Genomic DNA, 21,884 nt, shown 5'->3' on the forward strand with positions numbered 1-21,884 from the left:
CAATATGTATTCCTTCCTTTAGAATACTTGGCTGCCAAGAACATATATGTAAATAGAGGCAAAAGGGTGGTTAACTTGGAACATAGATTTTAGTGGTGTTCTGAGTGTTGCAGCTAACTCAGTTTCAGTGTCCAGTTAGGTTTGCCAACAGCACCTCATAATCTGGCAGAGTGAAGTCTGAGTAGGTAAGGAATTAGTGTCAATGAAAACCTCGTTGTTGAAAACAACCTTTCACTGTATTATAAATTGCAGTAAGATACCAGTCCTGGATTGTATGCAAGGTTTTCATTCCCTGCGCCAACTACAAATCCTGACCCTTCACAATCGGCACCACTACAGGCACTAGGACAGAGTCCAGCATTATCCACAAAACTGTAGGAAGTAGAAACACTGACTTGACTTTAAAGGTGGTGAAAAGGAACAGTCCTTGTGGGCAGAGCCAGGGCATTATAAGCTGCCCCGGGAGCAGACAGTGGATATGCACCACAGCAGTTCCTTAACTCTGGAGAAATTGAGGGAAACCCTCTTACCAGCTGAGCCAGTTTTCCGTTAAAATGTATTTCATTATATGTATTTCAGTAGTGCCTAGAACTCCAACCATTACTGGGGGCCTAGTGTGTTTGTACAATGTCTAGTACTGGGAGTCAAAACAGAAGAAGGGGGAAGTAAACTGACCTGTCCAGAGTCACAGCAGGTCGCTGGGAGTAGCACCCGCATTTCCTAACTTCCAGTCCAGTGCCCTGTATCTTAGGATTTGGCTACACTTGCAGATGTGCAGCGCTGGGAGTTACAGCTGTCTTCGTACAGCTGTGTAGGGAAAGCGCTGGAGTGTGGCCACACTGACAGCTATCAGCGCTGAAGTGTGGCCACATTTGCAGCGATGTTGGGAGTGGTGCATTATGGGCAGCTATCCCACAGAGCACCTCGTCCCATTTTGGCACCATGGGTGGTCGGAAGGGGGCGGAAGGGGCGAGTCATTCTGCTTCCTGTCCCAACGCTCCGTGATGCATCACTTCACATCCCAGCAATCCCTGTTTTTCCGTCCACGTTTGGTGCCATCTTGACTCTCAACGGTTTCTGTGCAGCGCGATTTCTGTGGGAAATGGAGCCCGAACTGCTGAGGAGTATGCTGATGAGTCTCACCAGCACATCACGTTTGGCAGTTGAGCTATTCCTTAAGACCCAAAATGATGAGGAGTCCGATGATGATAGCGAGTCGCCTGATGCGTATGACACTAAATTGCTTCTGGCATTCATGGAAATGCTCAGCACCATGGAACGCCGCTTTTGGGCTCGAGAAACAAGCACTAAGTCGTGGGATCACATCATCATGGAAGTCTGGGATGACGAGCAGTGGCTGCAGAACTTTTGGATGAGAAAAGCCACTTTCATGGGACTGTGTGAGGAGCTCGCCCCCACCTGCAGCGCAAGAACACGAGATTGAAAGCTGCCCTGCCGGTGGAGAAACGGGTGGCTATTGCAATCTGGTTCCTGACCAATCGGTAGCTGTCTGGAGTTGCCAGATTCCAATTTGGAGTGGGAAAGTCGACGGTTGGAATCGTGTTGATGCAAGTTTGCAGGGCCATTAATCGTATCCTCCTCAGAAGAACCATGACTCTGGGGAACGTGCAGGACATTGTGGATGGCTTTGCACAAATGGGTTTCCCTAACTGTGGAGGGGCAATAGATGGGACGCATATTCCTATTCTGGCACCACCTCACCTAGCATCCGAGTACGTTAATCAGAAGGGGTATTTCTCTATGGTTCTCCAGGCCCTTGTGGATCATGGTGGGCATTTCATTGACATTAACACAGGCTGGCCTGGAAAGGTGCATGATGCACGCATCTTTTGGAACACTGGCCTGTTTAGGAAGCTGCAGGCAGGGACTTTTTTCCAGACCGGAAGATCACAGTAGGGGACGTCGAAATGCCCATTGTGATCCTTGGAGACCCCGCTTACCCCTTAATGCCTTGGCTCATGAAACCGTATACAGGGAAGCTTGACAGGGGCAAGGACCAGTTCAACTACAGGCTGAGCCGGTGCCGAATGACTGTGGAGCGTGCTTTTGGCAATTTAAAGGGGCGCTGGCGATCTCTGTATGGGAAGTAGACTTGGGGGAAAGTAGCATCCCGTGGTTACATCTGTGTGCTGTACCCTCCATAATATTTGTGAAGGGAAGGGTGAAAGATTCAGTCAGGCATGGACCTCTGAGGTTCAACACCTGGAGGCTGAATTTGCAACGCCAGAGAGCAGGGCTACTAGAGAGGCCCAGCACAGGGCTGCAAGGATTAGGGATGCCTTGAGGGAGGGATTTGAGGCTGAAAACCAACAGTAATGTTTGGTGCCTTGCATGGGAGTGAAGTGCAGTGGTTACAATGTTAGTAAGAATCTGTGTTTCCTAAGCTGATTTGCAGTGTCTGTTCCTTTCCTGGGCTAAGGTATCTTTGACTTTCTGCAATAATAAAGACTGTTTTCAAAGCCAAGAATTCATTTATTGAAAAGAAAATAACTTTCTTGACAGACACACAACATTTTGGGAATCTAAAAGGGCAGGGGGGTGGGGAACTGTACAGTCACAAGTTTGAATATGTCCTGTCTGGAGTGCTGTGCAATGACTGCTGCACTTCAGGATGCCTATACTGCATGGTGATGGGGGTTGAGTGCAGAGGTTAAGGGTTGTAGTTTTCAGGGCTGGTTGGTGAACGTACAGGTGTTGGAGGCAGCTGTTGGTGGTAAGAACCTGGATGCTGGGGAAGGGTGTTTTGAGCTGACATTGGGGCACAAGGGAAAGAGCTTTGGGACGGGGTGGGGCCGGCGCAGTAGTGCTCTGCCTGCATGGTTACGAGCGCCTGGATAGAGTTGGCTTGGTGCGCCAGGATGCTTATCAGCTGCTTTGTGCTTTTCTTCCTGGCCGCTGCGTTTTTCTGGCAGATCCTGCTTTCCCTTTCCCTCCAGTCCTGCAGTTTTTGATTCTCTGTGACAGAGTGATCCATAACTGCTTGCAGCATGTCTTCTTTGCTTTTTCGCAGCTTCTTCGGGAGGTTTTGGAGTCTTTGAGCTGTTGATAACATGGGCAGCAGAGATCTCAAGGTTGCTTAAGGAAAGACAAAAAAGGCAACACTTAACAGAGGCAGTATTGTTCATATCAGACAGTTATTCCCACACATTGAAGGAGTTTACAGTCTTCACAATAACATAATTTTCCCATACCAAAGAGAGTGCACATAACCCATAGGAGCCCCGAGATGGTGAGTAAGGGGGACTGATTGCTGCAGGGCTGTACTGTCCTCGGGGTTTCTGCGCGTTGGGGAAAGCAAACAGCTGCAGGGGGCACCTACACTGAACACTCTCCCAACATTTTCCACAGGAGATGATCCTGGAATGTATCTCGCTGCTGCGGGTCACCTGGGAAGGGGGAATGATTGCTTCAGGGCTGTACTGGGGTTTCTGTGCATTGGGGAAAGCAAACAGCTGCAGCGGCCATCTACACTGAACACTCCCCAAACATTTTCCACAGGAGTTGATCCTGGAAGATATCTCGCTGCTGCAGGACACCTAGGAAGAATGGGAGGGTCTTCTACAGCAATGCAGATTCCGCCCTGGCCCCTATGCAGCTTTCCTGTGTCTTGCAATAATCCCCCCCACCCCTCGCGGCACAGTGGTATGGACACGTTAGCCTGACTGGGACAAGGACCACAATGGCTCTCCCAATTAACTTGCGCAAGTGCATTGCCCACGCTCTGGCTGAAACTTTTGAAGAGATTACCAAGGCCGATTACCGCGACGTGATAGACCACATCAGTGGGCTATTCCACATCTAGGCATGCATACATGCAGAAACCTCCCTCCTCTCCTGAAAAATTTTCATCCTGAAAATAAAAGCCGCTTACTGGGAACCCGCTCCTCTGCTTGTCCTCCACCAAGTACCGGCTGCTGCGACTGACTACCTTCCTCCTGGCTTGAGAAGAGCTCCTGGCTGCATGCCTCCAGGGACTCCGGGGTGTCTCCCCTCACCCCAGTACCCTCACTCTCACTCCCCCCCCCCCCCGCTCTGAAGGGTCCATCGCGGTCCTCGGATTGGCAGTGGGGTCACCTCCAAGTATCGCGTCCAGCTCTTTGTAAAAACGGCAGGTTGTGGGGGCAGCACCGGAGCGGTGGTTTCCCTTGCAGGCTTTGCAATAGGCACTCCGCAGCTCCTTCACTTTAACCCTGCACTGCAGCGCATCCCGGTCATGGCCCCTTTCCAGCATAGTCCTTGATACGTGCCCAAAGGTATCGTAATTCCCACCTCTGGAGCACAGCTGGAACTGCACAGCTTCCTCCCCCCAAACACTGATGAAGTCCAGCAACTCGCCATTGCTCCATGCTGGGGCTTGTTTGGCGTGTGGAGGCATGGTCACCTGGAAAGATTCACTGATTGCACTCCACACCTGGCTGAGCAAACAGGAAGGGGATTTTTAAAATTCCCGGGGCATTTAAAGAGCGGGTCACCTGAGGCCAGGGCAGTAGAGTTCGAACTGATAAGCAGAGTGGCTGAACAGGCATTCTGGGATACCTCCAAGTACCTCTGGAGGCCAATAACATCGCCAGCACTGAAGTCATTATTCCCCAGGCCAAGGTGGAGTACAGCCAGCGCTGTATGTGCCTTACAAGTGTGGACGGTGAGTGAGTTGCAGCGCTGTAAAGCCACCAGCAGCGCTGCAACTCTCCAGTGTAGCCAAGCCCTTAGATCCATGCTGCCTCATTGTCACCACGGAGCCAAACATCATTGGTGGCAGATGAGTTGCTCGCACTTCCATCAGCAATGATTTTTGGCCCATAATTCTTTCACTTGGCAGGGAAAAAAATGGGAGACTTGTTCAGTTAGCTTCATTTATACTATTGCCTGCAACTTTTTTTTTTAATTGTCATCCATTACTCAAATGCAGTAGAAATTCTGTGCTAAAAAATTAACATTAGCTCAGAATTTAAGTTGCTCCATATGACTAAATTAAACAGAGGGCTAGTGCTGCTTCACTTCCATGGTTTTGGGATTTTAAAATCCCAGAGTCACATGCTTCAGTGTCAAGTTCCGAGACAGTGAAGAGAGAAAATAAAAGCAAGGGCTGTTTGCAGTGGGATCCTCACCAAATCCCAACATGGGTTAAGGCATTCTGCAACCTACATTAACCAGTTCTTCGGTCTATTCTAAACTAACGCTCCTAGGCAATACTGAAAATCTGCTTCAGTTCAGAGGTGACTGCATTTCTGTGGTAGGTAAAGAGATGCCATAGACTTGCTAATTGTACTTTTTATGATAATTAACTTCATCTCAATCTTTGGTGCATTCTAGATGTTCTCCATATTAAGTAAGGGGAAGTTTAGGGAATACTGAAGTAATCTTTTATAAAAGATAAAGCTGACAAATTTAAGGGGGGGGCCACTGTCTAGGAATCACTTAATCCATCACTGAAATATACCCACCTCTGATGTAGAGTGCTGCAGCTACTAACAGCACATCATTTACCACACACAACTTAAGTGCGGAGCAAAAGAGTTAGCTACATTACAGGCTCAATTAATATTTATGAAGTTCTCTGACACCTCCTAGATGAAAGGCAAAGTTGAGGGTGGGGTGGGGAGTGACTTGTTCAAAGTAACAGCCAGTCACTGGCAGAGCTGGGAATACCACCCAGGTCTCTTGATTTCCAGTGCCCTATATCTTAGACCAGGGGTCTCAAACATGTGGTTCCTCGTTCCCGGCCAATGGGAGATACTGGGGGCAGTGCCTGAAGCAACAGCAACACATGCCCCTGTGCCCTTGCTCCCCCACGTTCCAGCCGCTTCTCAGAGCAGCACAGGGGCAGGGCAGGCAGGCAGGGAGTCTTCCCTGCCCCAGTGTGCACCAGGCCAGAGCCCACCCCCTGAGCCCCTCCTGCAGTCAAACCCCCTTCCCTGAGCCCCTTGCTGCACCCTGCACCCCTGCCACTCCCCTCCTGCACCCCAACCTACTGCACTGAGTCCCCTGCTGCACCCGAACCCCCTGCTGTACCCTACACCCTGACCCCCTCCATGATCCCCCTGCTGCACCCTGCACCCCTCCTGCACCCCAACCCTCTTCCCTGAGCCGCCTGTCACACCTTGCACCCTGACCCCCGCCAGTCCCCACACCCCTCCTGCTCCCCCTGGGGGCAGGGAGGGGGCAGAGTTGGGGTGGGGATTTCAGGGAAGGGGTCGGAATAAGGGCAGGGAAAGGGTGGGAACAGGCGGGGCCTCATGGAAAGGGTGGAGTGGGGGCAGGGCCCAGGGTGGCAGGGGGGAGGTGTCAGTAATGTGGCCCTCGGGCCAATGTAATAGTCCTCATATGGCCCTTGTGGTCATTTGAGTTTGAGACCCCTGGCATAAGGTATTCTTCAACCTAACAGCCCCCTACATTAACCCGTTCTTCAGTCTCTGATGTAAACTAGTGCTCATATGCAGTACTGAAAATCTGTTCCAGCTCTGAGGTGACTCCAGGTAGGTGAAGTGATGCCATAGACTTGCCAATTGTGCCTTCATTGTACCTTTAAGATAACTAACTTCACCTCAGTCTTTCTAGCTGTTCCCCATAGTAAGTAAGGGGAAGATTAGGAAATACGAGGTACTCTTTTATAAAAGACAAAACTGACAAGTTTAAGGGAGACTACTGCCTAGCAATCACTTAATCCATCACTGAAGTATACCTATCTCTGGGGTAGAATGCTGCAGCTATTAATAGCACATCATTCACCATAAACAGCTTAAGACAGGAGCAAAAGAATAAGCTACATAACAGGCTCAATATTTATGAAGTTCTGTGACACCTCTTGAATGAAAGGGAAAGCTGGCAGTGAGATTTCTCCCCCATCCCCAAAAGAATATCAATCTCATTTCTTATAGCATAAAATCCTACAAACTTATTCAGTTCTACAGATTTGTTTGAGGTCACAGTGTGAAATACTGTTGTCAATAGGTTGGCCTGAGGCTTACTTGAAGTTTTGGCATTTTTTAGACTTCTGTAAGAACATTTCTCCATAGGGGTCAAGGAGCTGTATATTGCAGAGTTTGGGCCTCTTCTGGGAGAATTTCCTCTCTCTGTCTCTGGTAACTAAAGGAAATATTGTCCTCTTTAGGTAATAATATATTTTGAGAGATTTATCCACCATTTGTGTCTATTAAATAAAAAGCTACACTATTAACACGCTGTACTGAACTGACAATACTGCAAGCTGTAGCGTTTGTTTTGGACCAGTAGTTAAGTATTTATAAGAGTTAGGTCTGCACTCATGGGTACCACTTATACTGTGACAACACTCACTGACTGGTTCCAAGCAGCACGGGAGCCCCATTGATAGGCACTGTACAACCTCAAGAAAGAAAGTCTCAACAACATCTAGGCAGGGAGGGGAAATGGGCTATGCTGTGCAAGCACAGTGATTGGCTGCTAAGCACGCATCTTATTAATTCCATGGGGGCATTTTTTTTTTTAATGTAAACTGTCCTTGGTTGGTCTTGATATAACCATAGTTAAGCACTTGAAAAAGCGCCTCCTTAGCTGGTGGTTTAGTTACCTTTCTGAGGACAGCTGTCCTATACCCAACACGTAAGCTGGGCTGCTTCACTACTTGCCTTCTGCTTTCCTCTTTGGGCTGACTAAAATATCACTTCAGCCAATCAGAAGAACCCTTCAACAACTGTGCTGACTACACAGTCCCTGGAGCTCATCTCACCAGCTGGAAGAGAAGGGAAGACTTCCTAGCTGGCTGTTCAGCAAACACGCAGCTATTGTAGATAGAATAATGGAATTGGAGACTTTAAAAATTGAAGGTTGTTATTGCAACAGAGAGGGGAAGGGTGCTCTTGTCATCTTCCTGTCAGAGATGGGCTATTACCTAATAAATGGTCACCTGAACATCAGTAGTGTCTCTCCTGTAAGGCTAAACTCATGAAGGCCTCGATAACATTTGTTGTTGCCTTAGCAGTGTATTTCCTTTACCTGATGATGTCATGGCCAGCTGTACCCAGTGTGATTCTGTGCACTCAGAGAGGCAAAGGCAGCACTGCAGCTGAAAAAAGGCAGGTAGCTCCAGGGGCCCAGTACTTTTTGCCTTTTAGTCATGCAGCCCCATGAACTCTTCCAACGTGATAACTACCAGATAAACAAACTAAATTAACTTGAACAACATTTATTATAGCATAACTATGAACACGGTCTTACCACTGAGCAAAAAAGGGAAAAATTAACAATGGTAGACTGAGTTACTAGACCCTGTATTACATCATAGTAAAGAACAGCAACATAAAGAAAAGGCAGTGGTTGAAAAGGTGTTTCTGGGGGAGACAGCCTGCTCCCTCACCAGAGGCAGAAAAAATTGTCCACATCATTGAAGCATGAATAATACTAGTACTCCAGATCTGTGCACCTTTTTCCAGCCTGCATTCTGCTTCCTGCAGAGTTCATAAAAACCCATAAGCAAGGGCTCCTCTCTCTGCCTTCTCAGAGGAAAACAAAAGGTTGGCATATCAGGATAAGGGGAGAGAGATCTTTTCTACAAATCTTGTCAGTCGCATTCATCTGAAGGAGGTAATAAACCTCTGATAGAAGCCGGGAGGGCAAGACAGCAGCAGATTTCTCCAAAATGCCCTGTTCTGTATACTCTCCCCTGAAGCTCTGGTACTCATCACTGGCAAGAGACAAGATATTGGTTGGACCCAGTGTGGTTGTTCTTATGCACATTCCTCCCTTCTGAAACTCTTCTTAGGTAAATTTTAAAGTCCTTCCCTCTCTGATGAAAGATTTTGCAATTTGTTTTGAGGGGTTATTTCAGTCTGTCCTCATTGTATTATCACTGTTTCACACCTAAAGGTGTTGCCAAACTCCTTGTGGTGGAATTATTTAAAGCTGTTGTAGTAAATATATGGGGCTAGAAGTCAGATCTGTGAGATATAGACCTTAGGCAAATTACTTAACCGGTTTCCAACCCCATTCACCTATTTGTAAATAATCTTTGTGTTACAAAGTTGGTTTACTTATTTGTAAAGCATTCTGAAATCCTTGGAAGGAGCTAAAACAACACAAAGTAGTACTGTAACAACCAATTTCAGCCGTTTCTAAATCCAGCTGGAGAGAGAAGAAACTGTGGTCACAGTACAAGATTTTTTTGTTTGGAAACTGTTCATTCTTCAATAAAGACATTGAGCCAAATTTTGCACTGTAAATAAAAAACTAGTGCAGTAGGTCTGTATTTACAGTGCAGGGCCAAGAACAAAATTCAAGACATACACTGCAGTTAGATAGTAGAGAAAAATCACGGTTGTGGCTGTATTCCACTAGAAACTCAATGTGGCTGTGGAACCTGCTACTACTAGGCTGTAACCTGAGCTGCGCCTGGGTGGGAAGGGCTTCTGGTGAGGAGAAAGGTGCCCACTCCCTGCCAACCCCCAGGCAGCAACTTTCCTTGTTTCACAAACAGAAAACTGGGGCACAGACAGCAGGAAAAGGCAGGATGGGAGAACACAACAGTCTGCTGTTTTCTCTCAGTCTCAGCCCCTTTCCTATACTATCTACTACTCGATTCATTTCAAGTCTATTTATCACCCCTGGGCAGTCCCACTCCTCTTTCTTGCAGGCACAACACATTTCTCTTCTCCTCTTCCTCATTATGAGCTTTCTATTCTCTAGTTCTTCTGTCTCGTGTCTTGTCATATTTCCCTTTTCTGTTCTAAACTTAAATTTTCTTCTTTTCTGCCTTCCCACCATTTCTTCCTAACTCGCCCCTTCCCCTCCCACCTACTGATGCTGAAGCTGAACCCACCCCCTTATCCCTCTCTTCTGCCCACCATTTGGCACATTTGCCCAAAAAGGCCTTAGGGACCCTACCACCAACCTCGCCCTAGTGACACCCCCAGTTCTAGCAAAGGCAGAGGTGCTGAGAATGCTGGTCTAATAAAAGCTATTACCTCCCACACCTGGTCTCTATCCTCGGACCCCCGGGGATACAACAACCATGCACACAGACCCAGCCAAACAGGCTTTCGTGCCTACGCTCTTCCACCCAGCCGCAGCTGGTTCATCTCCTCGTCCATTCCCCACTTTCCCCTCATCCTCCCGTCCCGATCCATGCCCCCACCCCGGCTGCCCCTGCCCCTTGTGCAAAGGTGGCCCCTCCCCCGGCAGTCACAGCGCACCCAGTGGTGCGGGGCTGGCGGCCTTGGTCCTCCCCGAGCAGCCACGTCCTCCCTCGGTCGGTGCGTTTCCCTCCCCTAAGGCTCGTCGCACACTCCCTGCCCCGGTCTGGCTAAGCACACAGGGCTGAGTCACCGGTTCACGTGTCTCTCCTACTGCCTGGAACCAGTGACGATTCAGCTGGCTGCAGCCTGCAGGGTAAGAAACAGCAGCGGCGTGAATTTGTCCCAGTCCGAGAGCAGGGGAGGGGGACGCTCATTGGCTCCGAGAAACGGGGCTAAGGGGAGGACTCTGCGCCATGTGCTGGGGACCCAGCAGGCGCCTGCAATCTGCCCCCCCTCCAGCGTATTAGAAATGTGCAGCTTGGGCTGGTCCCGAGCACCTCGGCCTGTTCTTCGTTCCCGCTCAGTGCGTGCCCCCAGGGGACACGGAGACAACCCTGCAGGAGAGACAAGTCCACAGTACCGGCTGAGCCTCTCCCACCCGCCCCCTGGGAGATGAAGCTGCTTCGCAATAGCCTGCCCATTGCAAGTTTTCCTGTTCCGCAGCCTTCCAGGGAAAGCCCTGGATTCAACTGTTCCTCCTCCTCTTTCCTTTCTTATGATTTTCCTTCTCGATTTTCACTCGCAGGCAGAAGCAAAACGGGTGCAAGTGAGGTTTAAATGACGTATGAGTGTCCACACTTAAAAGTGGCACCAGTTAAACATCACAACTTCACTGTGTGGACAAACCCCCAGAGGCTAGAAAGCCTGTTTGTGGTGTAGCAAATGGTGGGGCAGTGGCATGATTCATGAACATTGCTATAATTATTTATTTTAATAAAACATAGTTTTGTTCCACCTATGTGACATGACATGGTTGGTTTGTTTTTAATCTGTGTCTGAAAAAAAATCGATTTTTACCATATTTGTTAAAGACTGAGGCAAATACCTACAGTGTTGGGAGAAAGTAGAAACACTCTCTTTTGCTTTGAATTCATTTTTAGTGGAGAATTAGAGCAGAATTGCAGAAGTTAAGAACATAACAGCCACAATGGGTCAGACCAAAGATCCATCTAACCCAGTATCCTGTCTTCTGATAGTGGCCAGTGCCAGGTGCCCCAGAGGGAATGAACAGAAGAGGTAGTCATCAAGTGATCCATCCCCTGTCGCCCATTCCCAGTTTTTGGCAAACGGGCTAGGGACACCATCACTGTCCATCCTAGCTAATAGTTATTGAAAAGTTTTATAGGACAGTCAGTACCTTTCGGAACCTGAATGTTTCCTTGCTGTCAGTTGAAGGGGATAATCATAGATTTTAGAGTTTGTGTAGAACTACCATAGCAGGGCACAGTTTTAGAACATGGTTTGGGGTGTGTGTGTGTGTATATGTATGTATGTATGTATTTGGGACAAAACCATGTTTTAACAATATTCCTGATCCTGAGTAACAGCTCTGATTTGTAGTGTCAGCTATATAGACTATTAAGTTTAAAATAAATTTTAGAATGAAAAGGAATTATAAATGGCTACATCCTGCAGTGCTTACTGCCCCTGAAATCAGTGGGGGATTTGCCTGTAGGCAGAAGCAGTCAAAAGAAATTGGGCAAGTTAAATCAATGGACAAAAGGATTTTGCAGCGTCAGGCCCAGGCTTTGTATATCCCGTATTTCACTTTTGATTTCAAAACTCTCGTGTACACATTTGTTTCCATTCTTGGGCTCTGATCCTGCAAAGATTTAGGCGCATGCTAAACATGATACACACTGAGTAGTCCCAGTAAATTTGATGAGTTCTAACAGTGCATGAAGTTAAGCAGATGTGTAAGTCTTTGGAGGACTGGGACGTTCATTTGGTGTGGTCTGCTTAACAGAAGCAGGTCTCAGATGAGATGGAGATTTAAGAACCTTTCACCAGCTACTATACTGGATGCCTTAGTGTATTACACTTAATAAATCCACTGGTGGGAAAACAAGGAGGAGTTCACCCACCAGTTGTCTTGACTGTGTCTAATTTGTGAATTTGGAATAAGAGGACTATAGTGTCCATTCCTGCACCCTCCTTAACCTTAGTTTGTTCCAAAATTTAGAAATAAGAGGCTACTGAAGTTTATTATATAACATCTGTAAGGTTGTAACCAGAATGTCTGGGGTAAGCAATCTACTAGCTGTTATATCTATTTATGTGAATTTGTTAACGTGTGAGGAAGATAAACTGAAGTTAATATTCCTGATTTCCATATGGTACAAATGCTCTTTTGTTAGTTTCACCTTTGCTTGCGTGATGCAGGGTATTTAGTTTTTGAAAAATCACTACCTGGAGCCTTGATTGCACTTATTTTATTTTTCAGCTTGTAACCATGGAGAAACTGAGTAATGCAAACACCCATTTTGCTCTCGATCTGTTTAGAAAGTTGAATGAAACCAACCCAACAGGAAATATCTTTTTCTCGCCAGTCAGTATTTCTGCTGCACTGGCCATGGTCCTTTTAGGGGCTAAAGGTAACACAGAGACACAGCTGTTGAAGGTCAGTGAAAATTTCTTTCTTGTTTAGATTTTTAATGTTATAGAAAATAAGTTTTAAGAGAAAAATGTAAGAATTCATTGACCCTTCCTATTGTTTCTCACTTAATTCAGTCACTAATTAATTTGATCAAAACCTCTGGAAGCAAATAATTTTTTAATTTGTTTTTATGCCCTTTGATGATAAGAGCAGGGCTGCTCCAGACCCCCAGTTTGAAAGGGCCCACAAACTGAGTGGTGTTGCAACCTAGTATGCCAGGTCACAATGCCTGGAGTGGGGAGCAACGCCCACTCCCACAGGACAGGAGTCATCACTGTGGGGTGAGTGCAGAGGGGGCTCACTCTCCACTCCCCCTGGCCCCCAATAATTTGTATTTTTTTTTGGAAGGGAGGGGAGCCTCTGTTTCAGATTTTGCCCAAATCCTCTGTGCGACTCTGGCAAAGAAATCTGTGATTTTGAAATACATAATGTTATGCATACTGCTGTCATGTTAAAAAAACAAAAACTTAACCCAGCTCCCCCTACTTAAATTTAAAGTGTCATAATAATGATAATGCATGATGACAATATCTTTGCATGAGATCATGAATTTTGTTAAATGACGGGACTGTTATCTCCCACAAGACACATACAACAGATGTGAATCTTACTTCAATCCAGTCACAGTTAATGTTGTTTGCAGTGTTGTTGTAGCCATGTTGGTCCCAAGATATTAGAAAGACAAGATTGGACCAACTTGTGTTGACGAGAGAGACAAGGTTTTCGAGCTATACAGAGCTCTCCTTCAGGTCTAGAAAAGGTACTCAGCATGTCACAGTTAAATACAAGCTGGAACAGATTGTTTAGCGTAAGTAGTTAATGCATCTTTCAAGGGACCATTCAAGATGAAGTGGCCTGTTAATACCCCTGCAGTCAAACGACAAAAAAGGGGGAGTTAGTGGCATATTGTTGTAATAAACCATAAATCTTGACCTCTCAGTCCCCATCCTCAAACGAAACCTACACAACACCTTCCAAAGACAAGCCTACGAGCTTAAATTCATAACTTTGCCGGACACCAAAAATCATGATCTTAATAAAGACATTGGATTTATGGTTTACTACAACAATCTGTAACCCACTAGCCCCCCTTTTTATTCTATGACTACAGGGGTATTAACAGGCTGCTTCACTTTGAAAGGCCTCTTAGAATATGTAGAAAAAAAACTAGGAGTCCATGCGGCACTTTAGAGACTAACAAATTTATTTTGGCGTAAGCTTTTGTGGACTAGAACCCACTTCATCAGATGCATGAAGTGAAAAATACAGGAGCAGGTATAAATACATGAAAGGATGGGGGTCGCCTTACCAAGTGTGAGATCAGTCTACAGGAGATATATCGTTTAACAGCAGGATACCAAGGGAGAAAAAATAACTTTTGAAGTGGTAAGAGAGTGACCCATTATAGACAGTTGACAAGAAAGTGTGAGCAACAGTAGGGAGAAATTAGCATTGCGGAAATTAAGTTTAGGTTTTATAATGACCCAAACTCTCCCAGTCTTTATTCAAGCCTAATCTGATAGTATCCAGTTTGCAAATTAACTCCAGTTCTGCAGCTTCATGTTGGAGTCTATTTTTGAAGTTTTTTGTTGAAGAATTGCCACTTTTAGGTCTGTTATTGAGAAACCAGAGAGATTGAAGTGTTCTCCTGCTGGTTTTTGAATGTTATGATTCCTGATGTCAGATTTGTGTCCATTTATTCTTTTGCATAGAGACTGTCTGGTTTGGCCAATGTATATGGCAGAGGGGCATTGCTGGCACATGATGGCATATAGCACATTGGTAGATGTGCAGGTGAGGAGCCCTGGATGGTGTGGCTGACATGCTTAGGTCCTATGATGGTGTCCCTTGAATAGATACATGGACAGAGTTCTCACCAGAGTTTGTAGCAGGGTTTTGTTCCTAGGCTGGTGTTTTGTTGTGTGGTGTGTAGTTGCTGGTGAGTATTTCCTCACTAGGGGGCTGTCTATAAGTGAGAACTGGCCTGTCTCCCAAGGTCTGTGAGAGTGAGGGATCGTCCTTCAGGATAGGTTGTAGATCCTTGATGATGCGCTGGAGAGGTTTTAGTTGTTGGGTCTGTCTTGTAGTAGGTGACTTCTCGGTACCCTTCTGGCTCTTCCAGTCTGTTTCTTCACTTCACCAGGTGGGTATTGCAGTTTTAAGAACACTTGATAGAAATTCTGTAGCTGTTTGTCTCTGTCTGAGGGGTTGAAGCAAATGCAGTTGTATCTTAGAGCTTGGCTGTAGACAATGGATCATGTGATGTAGTCTGGATGAAAGCTGAAGGCATGTAGGTAAGTATAGTGGTCAGTAGGTTTCTGGTATAGGGTGGTGTTTATGTGACCATTGCTTATTAGCACTATAGTATCTAGGAGGTGGACCTCTTGTGTGGACTGTTCCAGGCTGAGGTTGATGGTAGGGTAGAAATGGTTGAAATCATGGTGGAATTCCTCAAGGGCCTCCTTCCTGTGGGTCCAGATGATGAAGATGTCATCAATGTGGCGTAAGAGGACGAGAGCTGAGGAAGCGTTGTTCTAAGTCAGCCATAAAAATGTTGGCATACTGAGGGGCCATGCGGGTACCCATAGCAGTGCTGCTGACTTGAAGGTATAAATTGTCCCCAAATTTGAAGTAGTTGTGGGTGAGGAGAAAGTCACAAAGTTCAGCCACCAGTTTCCCGTGATGGTATTGGGGATGCTATTCCTGATGGCTTGTAGTCCATCTTTGTGTGGGATGTTGGTGTAGAGGGCTTTTACATCCATAGTGGCTAGGATGGTAAACTACCTATTTAACCTTCTATTTGGCTGTGACACTGAATACACAGAGCTCTTCAGGTCTGGGAAAGGTATCTCGAAAGCTTCTCTCTTTCACCAACAAAAGTTGGTCCAATAAAAGATATTCTCACCCACCTTCTCATTCAGAGTCAAGACATTATCAGTCTCATATCAAAGAATGAGATCAGCCACAATAGTAATATTCAGCACATCCAGGGCCGGCTCCAGGCACCAGCTTAGCAAGCAGGTCTTGGGGCTGCCACTCCGGAGAGGGGCAGCAGGTCCAGCTATTCGGCGGCAATTCGGTGGAGGGTCCCTCACTCCCTGTCAGAGCGAAGGACCTCCCGCTGAAATGCCGCAGATCGCGATCGCACCTTTTTTTTTTTTGGCGGCTTGGGGCGGCAGAACCCCTGGAGCTGGACCTGAGCACACCTTCAGACTAATATTTTCAAAAATAGGTGCCTAATGTTCTAAATAAGGCCCTGATTGGAAATTATTTCCTTTTCAGCACACCATTTAAGTGCTTAAGTTGTGAAGGCTTTAAGCACATGCTTAACTTTAAACACTTACTGTATTTTGTGTTTTCACTGAATTTGCTATATTTTGTGCCTGACGGCCCTGATCCAGAGTCCACAGAAGTCAATGGAAAGACTCCCTTTGAGTTCAATGGGCTTTAATCAGTCACTTCCACATAACTTTACATTAGCCACATTTTTTAATAACAAAAGCTTTAAGGTGTTCAGTTTTGTTTTATTACTGTGGCTGGCCCCAATTCTAGTGAAATCAGTGAGAGTACTCAGCGGGGATTAACAAATATAAGCAAGGGTTGAAGAACTGAGCTCTTTGTGTCCAGCCTTTATCAAATTCAGCCAGTAAAAAAGCTGCATTGACTAGTGCAGTGAAGATTTCCTGAAGGTTAAATTCTGGTTTTAGAGATGAGAGATTTCAAAATTAGTATTTATTAATTTTAAAATATAAAAAAAAATTCTGGATGGCAGCATTGGTACTAATTTCATGTGGGATTTATTGCTTAAGAGGGATTCAGTTATTCATGGTTTTGTTTTATTGGAATGGCACATGGAGTTGTAAAAAGGTATGTTTGAATTCACTCTGCTGGGAGTCACAATATATTTGTTTAAGAATATTGTCTCCTTTGTATTGTTAGCTTTAGGAGGGGCTCTTTTATGATATTAGGCAGCATTGAGTTATCCATTAGAACAATAAAACTATTTCATCACTACTTGTCAGGCCTGAACTTTGTACAGAAACTAACTCCCATTCTATCATCTAAATTAAACTAACAGCCCAACCCAGGTTGAACCTATTCAGAGCAGAAATAGCATGAAAAGGGGTTAAGAAAACCACTCAGACAAGTTTCAACATGCTAATCTGTGATATTCTATGTTCTAATTCAAAGTACTTTGTAATATTTGTGAAATACATTAACTGTAATCGGGGGGAGTGGGGTCAGAGAAACATGTGGGAAAGGTTATAGCTACCAAAGATTTTAGGATGCATGTGGATATTTGTTTTTGTAGGTCATGGACCCATTTCATAGTGCCTTAATACTGAATCTTTTCACCTATACAAAGCAGACTGAAACTTCCCAGGATACCTAGGCCTGATGCAAAGTCCATAATGAGCTTGGATCAGGTCATAGAATATCAGGGTTGGAATAGACCCTAGACCATGTCCTACGTGTGGTCTCTGGTTAGTTTAGCTTTGTCCAAATATTTCTCTGTGCTTTGAAGGTCCTTGATACGGTCTCGTTGGCCCATCTAGATTCAGGTAGATCTCTCCATAGTGCATATATCCTGTTGAATAACTTATCTCTGAGATGGACACAAATCAGACATTAGGAATGGCAATATACAAAAACCTGTAGGGAGCACTTCAACCTCCCTGGCCACACTATTGCAGACCTTAAGGTGGCCATCCTGCAGCAAAAAAACTTCAGGACCAGACTTCAAAGAGAAACTGCTGAGCTTCAGTTCATCTGCAAATTTGACACCATCAGCTCAGGATTGAACAAAGACTGCGAATGGCTTGCCAACTACAGAACCAGTTTCTCCTCTCTTGGTTTTCACACCTCAACTGCTAGAACAGGGCTTCATCCTCCCTGATTGAACTGACCTCGTTATCTCTAGCTTGCTTGCTAGCATATATATACTGCCCCTGGAAATTTCCACCACATGCATCTGAAGAAGTGGGTATTCACCCACAAAAGCTCATGCTCCAAAACGTCTGTTAGTCTATAAGGTGCCACAGGATTCTTTGCTGCTTTTATCTCTGAGAATCACTCTGAGAGAAAATATGCCCTTAAAGAGACACTACAGTTAAATACAGTAACGTATTTAATTTTTAAATTATCAGACATTAATAATATGTGGCAGCATTTATATTATCATTTATTAAAAATAAAAGAAAATCATGCTAAATCAGATCAAGCTCACCTTACTCACATGTTCAAATAAGGTGTGGGAGAATAGATAGGGCTTGCAATATGCTCTGAGGGAGCAAAAGCAAAAGAAGTGAATTTGAGAACTGAAGGTCCCTTTGTTGGTAGCACCTTGCATACAGAATTTAGTATATAGGGACTAATATCAGTGTCCAAACAGATCTCTATGGCTGGATGGCTCATAGGGGGAGAGCTGCCAAACATTATAGATTAAAATAAACAGCTTGAATTGTGCCCAAATATAAACTAGTAGACCGTGCAAGTGACTGAGCACAGGTGATACATTTGTGTTGCCATTAAGTCAACCACTAGATTTTGCACTAGCTGAAGTTTTCAGATAGCTTACAATCAATCAAAAGGCAAACACTGTTTGTTTGTTTTCCTCCTTATTCAAAGGGCCTGATCGTTCAAACACTTACTACCAAGTATTCTGTATTAATTGATAATTTTTTTAATCTAGACCCTTCATTTTGATGTTGTTGAAGAGCTTCATTCAAGATTTCAGACCCTGACCTCTGACATAAACAGAAGTGGAGCTTCCTATCTGTTGAAGCTTGCCAATCGGCTTTATGGAGAGAAGACCTACGGTTTTTTAGCAGTGAGTTCATGTGACAGAATTCCTGTAGAATTTTTCAAAACTCAATCATCAGTTACTTCCCATTTCTGTTAGGGCCTGGTCCTGTCCCTCTTGAAGTCAGTGGCAAAACTCCCACTGGAACAGGATTTATATAAAACCTTAATACAATTAGGAATTAATTTAGTAAACTGCATAACTGCCTTGTTATTGATTGATTCCAAGCAGAATAACTTCATTATCTGTATATTTATGAGGCAAAAAATTTGAGGTCAGTTGAAGGACCCACAAGACAAACCATTTTTGGCTACAAATTTAGTACCCGCTTTGGGAAGTAGCAGTCTGATATCCATTTGTGCTTCTGGCTCTCAAACTGATAAATCTGTAAATATGGGGGAGAGATTTTCAAGGAAACAAGTTGCAGTTAGGCCCCTAACTGCCACTGATTTTCAATGGAGATTGTACTGCTATGTCACTGAGGTATTTTTGAAAATCCCACCCACTAGTTGTATCAGTGGTACACCACCTGATGTACTTTGAAACCAACATAGGTGAAATTCTCCCCTTTGCAGAGAGTCTGCTTGAGGTCTGTTGGCCACTTATATCCCACTTACAATCTCAGTGGGATTTCAGGAGTGCTTAGGCTTGTATGGGCCTGTTGCACTGTGGTGAACATCACCCAATTTAAAAAATCTAACACTGAAACATCAGTAATAAGCAATCAGTTCATATTCATGCATAATGGGAGCATTGAAATATTAGTGTTCACCTGTATCTGTCAGAAACAAAAATAATAAAATGCAAGATCAGTTCACCCAGCCCTTGAGATAGACAGATTCTTTAACTGACCTAAGTTAGTGTTGTATCACTAGGCTCTAAATAGGCTTGGCAGAATTTAATAATTTTTATTATTTTATAATGTTGGCGGATAATATTTTTAAGCATTTTATCCTTTATATTTATCTATTTAAATTTCTAGTGGGAAATTATGGGGGGGTTCTAACAATGGGCAGGTCAGACAGTAATGATTTAATAGCAATAGAGATTCAAAAAGTTAAGTTATATAATAGTTAAAATACAAATTGTCAACATCATATGTCAATATTGAAATCAAAGATCCTTAAATCAAACTTTGGAAAGCAGCATTTTTCTTACTGTGGCTCTCTGTAAATTTCAATTATTATTGATGGAAATGTCTTTTCATCAGTTTATATATGTAGGATGAAATAGGTGTTTACCAACATGTACTGAAAAAAGTCTAATCCTTCTAGACATAGCTATAAAGATATTCTCTATGTGCAATGAAAGCTGTTCCTTCTGACTGTGTATTGTAGGACTTCTTGACTAAGACTCAGAAATTATATGGAGCTGATTTAGCTACGGTTGATTTTCTACTTGCTTCAGATGAAGCAAGGAAAGAAATTAACCAGTGGGTAGCAGAGCAGACTGAAGGTAAGAGATTTTGGTCAGTTAAATAAATACTCTGTCTCGGGACCTGTTTTCCCGAAATACTCATTAGGGATATGTTCTCATTTTCTGCTGCCATTAGAATTGTTTCATCTTGTTATGGGATATCCAATAACGTGGCTGGTAAAACCAGAAAATGCATGAACATAGTTTTTATGGCAGCTAGATAATTCAAAAGAAATGTGCATTTTCATACATTAAGGCCAGCAATTGCTGAAATAGGTGCCTAAATATGGATTTAGGAGCCTAAGTTTAGGCATCTGGTTTTGAAAATCTTGGTCTTATTATAGATTTCTAAATCATGTAGTCCTAAATTTTGGGTGCCAAACTACAGGTACCCTAAAGAAGCCCTATGCCAGATAGCATATGCTCACCACTTTCTGAAAATCAGGCCCCTTTAGGTTGTCTTGAGCTGAGCACCCAAAAATTGAAGCATTTCTGAAAATTTAGGCCATAAAGATTTACACTTTTGTGAAGTTATTATATATGAACTATTATTATGATACACAGCATAATGTAATACAGTACAAGAGGATGGTGCTTAAATATACTATATTTGTATCGGGGAGAAAAATCAGAAATCTTTTCTTGAATTAAGACAGCAGATTTTTTTTAAATGTAGATATGTATAGTGTAAAATAATATTGTAATGATTTTTTATTTCTTTTAAGATAAAATCCCCAACCTGTTGTCTGAGGGCTCAGTTAATAATATGACCAAACTAGTGTTGGTGAATGCTATTTATTTCAAAGGAAATTGGGCTGAGAAATTTAAAGAAGCAAACACGAAACCAATGCCATTTCGGTTAAATAAGGTAATGGAGATGCATGCTGTTATCTTTTTGCTTGAAGAATATCTATAAAGGGATGCTCTCAGGTAATTTAGGCCCCAAATTAAAGTTTTTATAATTTTTCTTAAAATTACAAACCAAATATGAATAGAAACATTTTCACATTCTGTTTTTTTTTTAATTCATTCAAACAGTTTTTTGTTTGGATATAAACCAGGGGTTCTCAAACTGGAGGGTGTGACCCCTAATGGGGTCACAAAGTTATTACATGGGAGATCATGAGCTGTCAGCCTCCATCCCCAAACCCCGCTTTGCCTCCAGCATTTATAATAGTGTTAAATACAAAAAAAGTGTTTTTAATGTATAAGGGGGGGGGTCACACTCATAGGTTTGCTATGTGAAAGGGGTCAGCAATACGAAAGTTTGAGAAACACTGACATAAACATTTTCCTGAAATCAGTGGCCTAGATTCTGTGTTTCTTTGCTCGTTCATTTTCTGCAGGAATGGAAGAATGGAGGAAAATATGGCATGTAGTACATTTTGCCCCTCCAATACTCTGTCTCGGGACCTGTTTTCCCGAAATATAATTTAGCATAGCTTTAAATTATGCTTTTAATGCCTCCCTGGAAGCAGTTATGCTAGCTGAGCATAACTGAATCACCCTGTACTTGGCCAAGGCTTCTTTCCTTGCCATATATGCCCCTTATGCCAGTGACTGTGGGAGGAACCATGCTAGGGTTGCTAATTTTGCTTGGACATGTTCCTGCAGGTTTCCTCACATGACATATCTTTAACTAAAGATGAATTCCTGGAGATTCCAGACAGTCCTGGAGGGTTGGCAACCCTAGACCATGCAGAGCAATCTATTAGTTCTACAGTGCCTGGGGATAGCTTTTACACTGGGGATATTTCTCACAGTCCATTAATATAGTTTGTGGCCCCTCTTGCTATTGGAGGAGTGTAAAGGAACTACAATTGAATGAAGAATCTGGGCTAGTTTCTACAGTCGAAGAAGGAAGCGTGATGCTAGGCAAGAGAAACCAAAAGCAAAACTGAACATAATAATATTCTTAAAATATCTTAGTATTTACATA

General features: G+C 44.0%; 1 protein-coding gene across 2 annotated transcripts in view; it reads left to right on the forward strand.

Annotated features, from left to right (window-relative positions):
- The window catches only part of LOC127044905 (leukocyte elastase inhibitor-like), a 186,158-nt gene that overhangs the window by 159,439 nt on the left and 4,835 nt on the right, over window positions 1–21,884 (forward strand). Inside the window, exons 1-5 of one of the 2 annotated variants that reach the window (XM_050940192.1) lie at window positions 10,334–10,383; window positions 12,514–12,690; window positions 18,419–18,556; window positions 19,867–19,984; window positions 20,671–20,813. In XM_050940192.1, the coding sequence (XP_050796149.1) occupies window positions 12,523–12,690; window positions 18,419–18,556; window positions 19,867–19,984; window positions 20,671–20,813 (567 nt within the window). In that variant the 5' untranslated portion in view covers window positions 10,334–10,383; window positions 12,514–12,522. Of the gene's footprint in view, window positions 1–10,333; window positions 10,384–12,513; window positions 12,691–18,418; window positions 18,557–19,866; window positions 19,985–20,670; window positions 20,814–21,884 lie in introns of those variants that run through there. The other variant, XM_050940191.1, reaches the window with a different exon arrangement.

Source organism: Gopherus flavomarginatus, chromosome 2 (genome assembly GCF_025201925.1).
Source record: "Gopherus flavomarginatus isolate rGopFla2 chromosome 2, rGopFla2.mat.asm, whole genome shotgun sequence".
NCBI classification, from domain to species: Eukaryota; Metazoa; Chordata; order Testudines; family Testudinidae; genus Gopherus; species Gopherus flavomarginatus.